Source organism: Vigna unguiculata, chromosome 2, assembly GCF_037176805.1.
Source record: "Vigna unguiculata cultivar grain cowpea cultivar isolate G323 ecotype 2 chromosome 2, ASM3717680v1, whole genome shotgun sequence".
Taxonomy (NCBI): Eukaryota; Viridiplantae; Streptophyta; class Magnoliopsida; order Fabales; family Fabaceae; genus Vigna; species Vigna unguiculata.
The window spans coordinates 6,496,053-6,504,998 of NC_140793.1; the positions used below are offsets into that span (position 1 = coordinate 6,496,053).

General features: G+C 34.5%; 1 protein-coding gene across 1 annotated transcript; it reads right to left on the reverse strand.

Annotated features, from left to right (window-relative positions):
* Positions 1 to 2,047: 2,047 nt before the first annotated feature.
* LOC114169628 (protein OBERON 3-like) lies at positions 2,048 to 6,056 on the reverse strand. The gene is made up of 2 exons (XM_028054871.2): positions 3,927 to 6,056; positions 2,048 to 2,907 (listed from the first exon to the last, which is right to left on the reverse strand). The coding sequence occupies exons 1-2, from the start codon at positions 5,854 to 5,856 to the stop codon at positions 2,330 to 2,332; spliced, it is 2,508 nt and encodes an 835-aa protein (XP_027910672.1). The 5' UTR covers positions 5,857 to 6,056; the 3' UTR covers positions 2,048 to 2,329.
* Positions 6,057 to 8,946: the final 2,890 nt, after the last annotated feature.

The window sequence follows — 8,946 nt, forward strand, 5'->3', positions numbered from 1 at the left end:
TTACCTTGATTAACTTTGTCTAACACTCTACTAATGTGTTTTAGCCTTTGCCTTAACTTAATCTCATTTTGCCCATGTTAAAAACGTGGTCAATAAAATATCTTCATGGCTAAAAATGCTTGAATCGAATACATCTCAACCCAGGTGGTCAAGATGTTCCCAGACTACGGGTAAATTTATCACCACAATTGTATAAAGAAATTTCATTTACTACAATATAATAATTTGATGTCATTGTCATGAATATTGTTTATTATCATATAACATATATTGAAGTTCAAAAGATTAAAGATCTACGTTAAATTTTAAATATTATTGGTTTAATCTTTGTTCTTTATGTGATTTAGTTCTAATGGTGTATTATAATTTTTATTAATGTATAAGAAAAAAAACATATTTCATTAGAATTTAAAGAAAGTAAAGAGATCTTTAAAATATTTTTTAATTTGCATTTTTTTTCCTTTTATATTTTTTAAAAATATTCTTAAATTTTATCATCTTTATTTTATTAACATTTGTAAATTTAATAAATATTTTGGTTCTCGTGAAATTGTATTTGGTACTTTAATTTGAAATGTATACAATTATAATTTCCTTCTAAATATTTGATATTGAAGAAACAAAATCTTTTGATATTGAGTATTTAATAATATTATATTTCCTTTATTATAATTTTTTATTATTTTATAAAAATTAATTAATTAATATTAAAACAATAAAAAAATAGTACAAGCATAAATACAGGTATTCCCGTTATCTAGTGAAAATGGATAAAAAATTTATGTCTATTGGATTTGAGTATGAAGTTGTGGGAATGGATTTTTTCTTTAAAAGTGAATATAAACATGAATATAAACAGTAAAACTCATCCTCACCCATTGTCATTCTTAGTTATATTATATTATATTTTGTTGCTTATTTAAAATTAATCAGACTAAAAGCTTTATCAATTTCTAAGAACAAGTTCAATAATTAAAATGCAATGTCGTTAATCATTAATCATAAATGATTTTTTTTTGATTGTATATTTGTATACTTACAAAAACAAGTCAACATTTTATTTCTTATTTTACTTAAAAAAAAATTTGGCGTATTATTTTTTTTATTTGCTTATAATAAATATAAAATATTTAATCTTAAATTTTTTTGTTTTAACTCCTTTTTACTTGTAATAAATCCTTACTCTTTTTAAAGAGATTTAAATTTGAGATGAAAAAGTTGTCAAGGAACTTAAAAGTCTTCTTCGATTTTCATCCTTGTGTGGGCTGGGCCCAGTAAAAATCTGAGTGAGTCAATTCAGAAAGTTCATTTATTTTATTTATTTATTTATATACATAACAAAACTACTTAAGTTTATCCTTCTAACCAAGTTGTAATGATTACAAACCCGAAGCGTGATGTGAAATCAATTGGGTTGTAAGATTATAGTGTTGACTTCTTCTGCAATTGGCAACGAGAAATTGGTAGTGACTTAGCCACAACAAATACTTAGTATTAGATTAAAGTCAAATTATCCAACTGAGAAATAAAATATTGAAGGATAAAACATGCTCTCATCCATCTATGGTGCACCAAAAAGTCCTACAATAATTACTCTCTAGGGAACCCAAGCCACCATTCAACATTATTGTCCTTCTCCATATGCTACGTGTCCTACACCCAATCTTATCGATTAGGGTTTTCTATCTCATTGGTTACCAACTATTTCAGATTTTTTTTTTTCCTATGATTTCAGAATCACAATAGTTTGTGGCTGGCTAGTAATCCACCATAAACATAAAATAAAATCCTCAAAGAAATTTTGATTTTTTTTTTTTGAATTTGTTCTGTTATTCATATGGTGTGTCTATAAAATACACTAATGTCTGATGTTTAAAAATATATTAAAAATCTTTTTAATATATAATATTTTAAAAGCTCAAAATAATAGCAGTATAAAATACCGGCAGAAAATTTCGATTCCAAAAACAATTTATCTTCTATGTTTGTAAGTAATTGAAAGAAATACTAATTTTAAATAAACGAAAAATCAAATATAGATCAGAGAGAAGAGGAAAATCTGTATGCAACTATTATTGTCTAGTAAAGGAAAATAATCACTAGTTCTTTGTTTAACATTATAAACAAGAACTGCAAGCTCTAATGAAGAACATGGTTAAATTCAGGTTTAAGCCCTTCAATGAAGCATACAAAACTTGATTCTTCAATTTATAAAAGGAAAGTTATCTATTCTGAAGAAGAAACAGCAGAAAACAAATAGGCTGCACGCATTTTAGTGGGTGTTCCAGAGAGAAAAATACTAAACAATAACAAGAAGAAAGTACATGAATTAGACCCATTGCTGCTTTGTTGCTTCCATTCTCTTCAACAAGCCATGAATCTCATCTTGCATTCTGCTTTTCATGTTGAAGTAATCATAGTGTGAGTTTTGCAACACATTGAGTTCCTCAAATTTCTTCTTCCTCCTTTCCTCTGCCTCATGCAAGCAAAGCTTGCCAAGCCTTTCTGCATACTCCTCTTCCATCTGTGCAGCCTTTGTCTTGATCATCTTCTGGAATCCCTCAGCCTCTCTCCTTGCCTCATCTGCCTTGCTCTGGAACATTCCTGCTTCGGCCTCTTTTATCCGAATGATGCTCTCCAAGCTTTCAAGCCCTCCTCCTTTCCTTAGTAAAGCCTCAAGATGCAGATCAGACTCCTTTTTCTGCTCACTCAAGAGGGAGGTTTTCAGGTCTTTCTGTTGAAGATCATTTGACCTAGTGAAGCTCATGTCATAAGGGTATTTTGGAATTAGAGAAGTAGATTGTGGAAGAGATGATGTTGTGCTGTCTACTGTAAGGTTAGCCTTAGATTTTGACAGATCCTTTGTGGATGTACCAGAAGCTGGGAAATCTGACATGCCATCAGTGTCTGTTTATCAGAAAAAAATTTCAAGTTAGGTGTCAAATATCATCAGTACAACTATAATCAAACCAAGCAGGCCTTTGTTATTAAAAGTTGAGAAAGATCTAAGATGAAACTTAGTTGTGGAAGGTGAGGCATTTAGTTTGATGGAAAAACACACACTCAAATGCACATTGAAATATGAACTATAAGATTTAGATACTTCATCAGGGAAGTACATGCATGCATACAACATTCCAACCAACTGAAGCATTTTTTGCTTAGTTAAGTGGTCAATGCCTGATGATCAAAGAGTTTCATCAACCAAATCTGCAAACTCTAATAAGAACTAAGTGCTCAATGTAACATAATTCATCATTCACCAAAACAAAGCACCAGAAGACTAGAAAGAATTATTATGTAACAGTAGACACCTCGGTGATGAAAGAACATTCCTTGTTTTTATTTCTGCAACCTATGACAAACAACTGAGTCAACACGAAATGCCCTATTGAGCAGGACCAAATGAGTTAGAAAGTACAAAATCATTCCTAAATCTTCAACTGTCAGATGCCATCCAAAATCTTCAATCAGTTGGTTACACATCAAATGCTGCAGCTTGATCACTAATCTTATATAATACTTGCCTGACATGGCCTAAGCCTGATTTGATGTTACTGAACATATGGTAGAATCTGAATTCTGAAGTAATTTTTTTATACATGACATGGTGTGGCTATAAAAATATGAGAAATAGAAAGATAATTCATTTTAAAGGTTAAATAGCAAGATCGTGTTAATGTCTGTCATAATTACTATTAAAAAGAAAATCTTCATATATCAGAGCATAATGCTTTTCTCAACCACATCAAATATTTGAATAAAATCAATTTGATTTTACTAATCCTGGAGAATATCATGATATTCATACTGCATGATTCTTCCCATTTAAATGCCGCAGGGTTTAAATAACACAATTGTTTTGATAAAACACATGAAGAGATAAATTGAATATGAAAATTAAAGACCAAAGCTCATAGACTTACAGCTGAAAAACTGTATGATAAAGTTGCAGGCATCCGAAGGAGAAACCAGTTTAGCTTGAAGTTTTGACAGCATATCGTCCATCTTAAAATGCAATTCCTTCCCTTTGCGATCTTCACTTCCCTGAAAAATCCTCCTCACACAATCAAGCTCCTTCATCAAAGTTTCTAGGCCCCAATCCTTGGCACAACACAGAAAGACCTCTTTAACAAAGCCATACATTTCTGAAGTATGTCCACAGCCAATACAATGAAACTGCATCTCAGAGGTCCCAGAAGGACCCTTCAAGATAGGCCCAGGTTTGATTAGATTCTTCTGAATGGCACAGGTAGCATGACACCAGTGTGAACAAACATCACAACCAACCCAACTACAAGTATTACTTGCACAATCAAAGCTCATACAAACAGGACACATGCAAGAACTGCAAAACCCCTTATTTCCTGAGCACATCTTGCAGTCACAGTCTTCAACGGGCAGCAAGCTCTTGCAGTTCACATTTCTACATCTCATATACAAGAAAACCTCCACCATCTCCAAGATTTGGAACTTACCAGACAAGAAACTCGCTAGCCCCATCTTGATAGCAGTCAAAATCTCTAGCTGCCCTTTATGACACTTGGAAAGACTCTCTCTGGTGAGGTCAGATCTTCGACCAAGCCGATTCTGGAGGCTCATCAATTCCCCTTTCTTCTCTGGTGTATCAATGAGACCTTTCAAGTGTTCCTTAATTGAAGTTATGACTTCATCAGTGAACTCCTGAAATTGCAAAGCCATTGTTGGGATAGACTCAGACACAATTTCCCTTAGAATTCTCTCTGATCTAGAAAACTTCATCATCTTCCCACCATCCACACCTTCCAAGCCTCTCAGATTCTCAGAATTCTTTCCCCTGGAGCCCTCAGACTGAGCTTCAAATCTCACTCTTGCAGGCAATTCCGAAGGGAAAAAAGACTGGTTATCCGAGCTAGTAGCCTTATAGTGACTGTTCCCTTGCATAAAGGAATGATTGGCCAAAGCAACCCCATCTCCAATTGGCTTGAACCTGCTATGAACTGACCCATTAGTCCCCTCCCCACAATGCCAAATTTGATCATCTTTGCTGTGCGAATACTCAAAATTGTCGGTTGAATTTCGGGTGATTGAGCAACTTGGGTTGTGTGAGAAAGGGTGAGAGTAGGATTGAGACATAGAAGCTGCAGTGTAATCATTTGAACATGAATTGATGGTAGTTGTGGGCCTTGTGGATGGCATACCAGGCTTTGGTTTAACGAGTTGCTCACCATTTTGCAAAGCGTTTGAGGCTGTGAGAGAGAGCGACACATCAGGCAAAGCAAGGGAGAGACTGAGAGTCTCAAGCTTCTGCTTCTTGCTGCCACCACTCCTCTCCCTCTCACACTCTTCATCAATGGATCTCTTCGAAGAATTCTCCCTTGACTCACTCAAACTCAAGAAATCCCTCTCCACCCATTTCTCATCCTGATCTTGCTTTTGGTTCCCAACAGCCACCTTCCTCCGAAGACAATCCTGGTCGAAGTATTGTCGCGCACTAAATGCTGTCACCTCTTCCAGAGACGATTTAAACCTTAACTCGTCTTGATCTTGATCTGAATTCCCATAAACCACAACTTCTTTGCCCTTCACCGAGCTTCTGCCGCCGACCTCCCTCTCGACAAGACTCAATTTTGGGTTGTCGCAGAGGTAGCTGAGGGTCAACTCTTGCGACCCAGAAGAGGCAAATTTTGAGGGTGGTGACTGAAACTCGTCAACACCAACCTTCTTCTTCTCCGGGTAACTTTGCTTTTTCTCTTGTGGCCGTTCCTTGCCCTGAGAAAAATCACGATGCTGATGCTGATGCTGCTGCACCTTGCTCCTTGAGTTCTCTCCCTCGGTGTCCACGCCATTGGGAACAAGATCTTTGCCTCCAATCATGGCAGACGGAACGCCAAACAGGAAAAAAAAAAAGATAAAGAAAAGGCAAAGACCCAAATAGAAAGAGAGAGAAGACAAAGAGCAAAACCAAAACTGTGTTCGAGACACAAACAGGGATAGTTCCGAAAAAACAAGCGGGGGTGCTTTTATTTTTTTTTTTTTTCAGAGTCTCGGTTTTGATTCCTCAATCAAAACGGGACAGATAACTCAGCTCTGCAACGCGTGCAGTTTCAGTTTTGAAATGATTAAGAATTTCAAAGACTGCTTTAAATTTTCTGAGCAAGTTGATATATTTTTTGTTATACAGATCAGAAAAATTGTACATACAGACCAAAATGAGAAATGGTCAGCTTCATTTGCAGAAGCAAATTTACATATTTAGCCCTGTGAGGAGGATGAAAATGGAATTGCAACCTACAATGTGGTCCTGCGTTTTGACCATCACTTTACTCTTTTGCTGATACCACCCTGACCAAGATGTTTAGACAAGTCCACAAAATTTTAAAAGAAAAATATTTTTTCTTAAATAAAAATGAACTAATTTGTAAAATAAAATCATATTAATTTTTAAATTTTACATAAATTAATTATAACTTATTATAAAAATATAATTTATAATTTTTAAAAGTTATTCAAATATATTATAAGACTGAATTTTATAAGATATTATCATTCAACGTTGTATAAAATGTAAAACTTGAAATTTATCAAAATTTGTTATTGAAGTATGTTAATGTCACAAAGTTACTTATGATTTATGATTTATTATTTTAAGATTATATATTACATTAAAATATATCTTTATAAGATAATAATCAAGTACGAAATTATTAAAATATAGATTTTATAAAAATATATTAACATTTTGGATTAGTAGAATTACTCTTCATTTCATAATTAGTATATATGTATAGCCACCTTATAAGGATGCTACATGTATTATATTATTCCTCTATAATTTATATAAGAAAATTTTTAAAAGTGTGATACTTATTCGAGGAATTTTATGGAATACAAAAGATACAAACATTAGTAGTTTTCAATATTTACAACTTCTAGGATTATCTCCTTTGTTAACACTACACATTTTACATTTATTAGGTATTAATAAGTTATGAAAAGAAATGACATGACTGTTGGTAAATCACACGCTACAAATAATTTCTTCAGGCAAAAGCACACCCACAAAAAGAGCGTCAAAATATAAATAAAAACACACTTCATAGTGCAATTTTTTGTAGACCAAAATTGCAAACCCCTTCATAGTGCAATTTTTCTGGCAAAAATTCCAAACCTTCCAATGACACACAACTACCCAAGCCTCTCATACATCCAAGAGACCTATTGAGTTGTGGTGACAACTCCAAAACCAACTCTTTACTTTTATAATATTTTTCTGCTACTCTCTTCTTCATATTACTGGATGTGGACACTTCAGAACCAACATATTCTCCCTTCACCAAAAGTCTCACATGCTATGAAACAAACATTTGACACATTGTCAACAAATTTGCTTGAACCGCTCTTGCTACTAGTGATTTTCATAGACTCCTTGACGATGACAATCTTTCCCATCAACGACCTTCATCGCCTTGCACATCATACTCGTTTTCGACAACTTCCACATCTTTGTCACTAATAATTCACTGATACTCAAGGGGAATCCATCATAACGCCACCTTGGTCAAGCCACTACACGTCCACAACACAACGACGCAACACCCGTTGTTGACAAAGCATCGTGTGAGCCATGCAAAACACCACCATTGGAGATCTCGAGCTCCACCCTCACCATGCAGATCAAACGTTACCAAACATCGCAGCCCACCGAACGCAACAACCAGAGCAGATTTTTAAGCCGCATAGCACTTCCTCCACACACATGTCGCAAACTGCGACTCACACAGATCATATCTCCATCGTATAGGCCACACGAGTACCATTTGCAACCTCCTCCGTAAATTTGGGAGCATCTCGCTACACATGACTCCACTTTCTTCAAAGGACGTTGATTCTGGTTAGTATGCCAAACTTCTCCTCTTCCTCCCTTGATTAATCAGTATGCCAAACTGCTCCTCTTCCTCCCTTAATTAATCAGTATGCCAAACTGCTCCTCTTCCTCCCTTGATTAGCAATTTTCTGTGGACCAAAATTGTAAACTCTTCATAGTGCAATTTTTTGTGGACCAAAATTTTTCTGACAAAAATTGCAAACCTTCTAATGACACACAACTACCCAAGCCCCTCATACACCTAAGAGACCTATTGAGTTGTGGTGACAATTTCAAAAATAACTTTTTACTTTTATAGTATTTTTATGCTACTCTCTTCTTCATATTACTCAATGTGGGACTTTTTTGCTACCCACTTGACCCTAGATCCTATTATAAGAACCTCTCTCAACTCTCATCACCTAAACCTCATCCTTTATATGAATGAGTCTAGTAGAAATAGGATGACTTCAACAATGGATTACGTACTCATTGCACAACACTATAAACATTATTAAAAATTTCTTTCTAAGGAACACCATAATCATACAATATACACAAAGCAAGTTATACAGGTCCTTTTATATCATTTCATATCATTAATGATCCTCATCACTTCCTCCTCATTCATATCGCATATCCACCAAATTTTTGTACTTTCATGCAATCTTTGTATTTCAACACTATAACTCATACTCTATTCAATTAAGCATCATACAATATCCGTAACATCTATATACCAATTTCTTTCTTCACATTAGCATGCTTTAATTCTCTTAAAACCCAAACCATTCTATAATATAATAATTCCCAAAAGATCATTCATATTTTAAAACACATATCAAATACCACAATTAACAAACTTGCTCAACAGCTAAATGACTCACTGAAATGAGTCAATCACTAGAACAAAAATATAGTTAAACTTGTCCAATGAGAGCAAACTTGCGTAGCAACCAAACCTCCCATGACTTTATGCCAAAATTCAAATTTGGCTTTTGCTTAGCGAGAGTTAGCTTGCCCACGAGCAAGCCTTCCCTGACTCTTTGCCAAACTCGAATTTAACACTTGTTGAATATGAGTTTGGCTTGTCGTCTACA

Excerpts from the sequence above, each read along its gene's own strand:
- LOC114169628 (XM_028054871.2), bottom strand. The coding sequence starts at position 5,856 with ATGATTGGAGGCAAAGATCTTGTTCCCAATGGCGTGGACACCGAGGGA. Across the intron at positions 2,908-3,926 it reads TATCATACAGTTTTTCAGCT|ACACTGATGGCATGTCAGAT; the intron begins GTAAGTCTATGA and ends TCTGATAAACAG.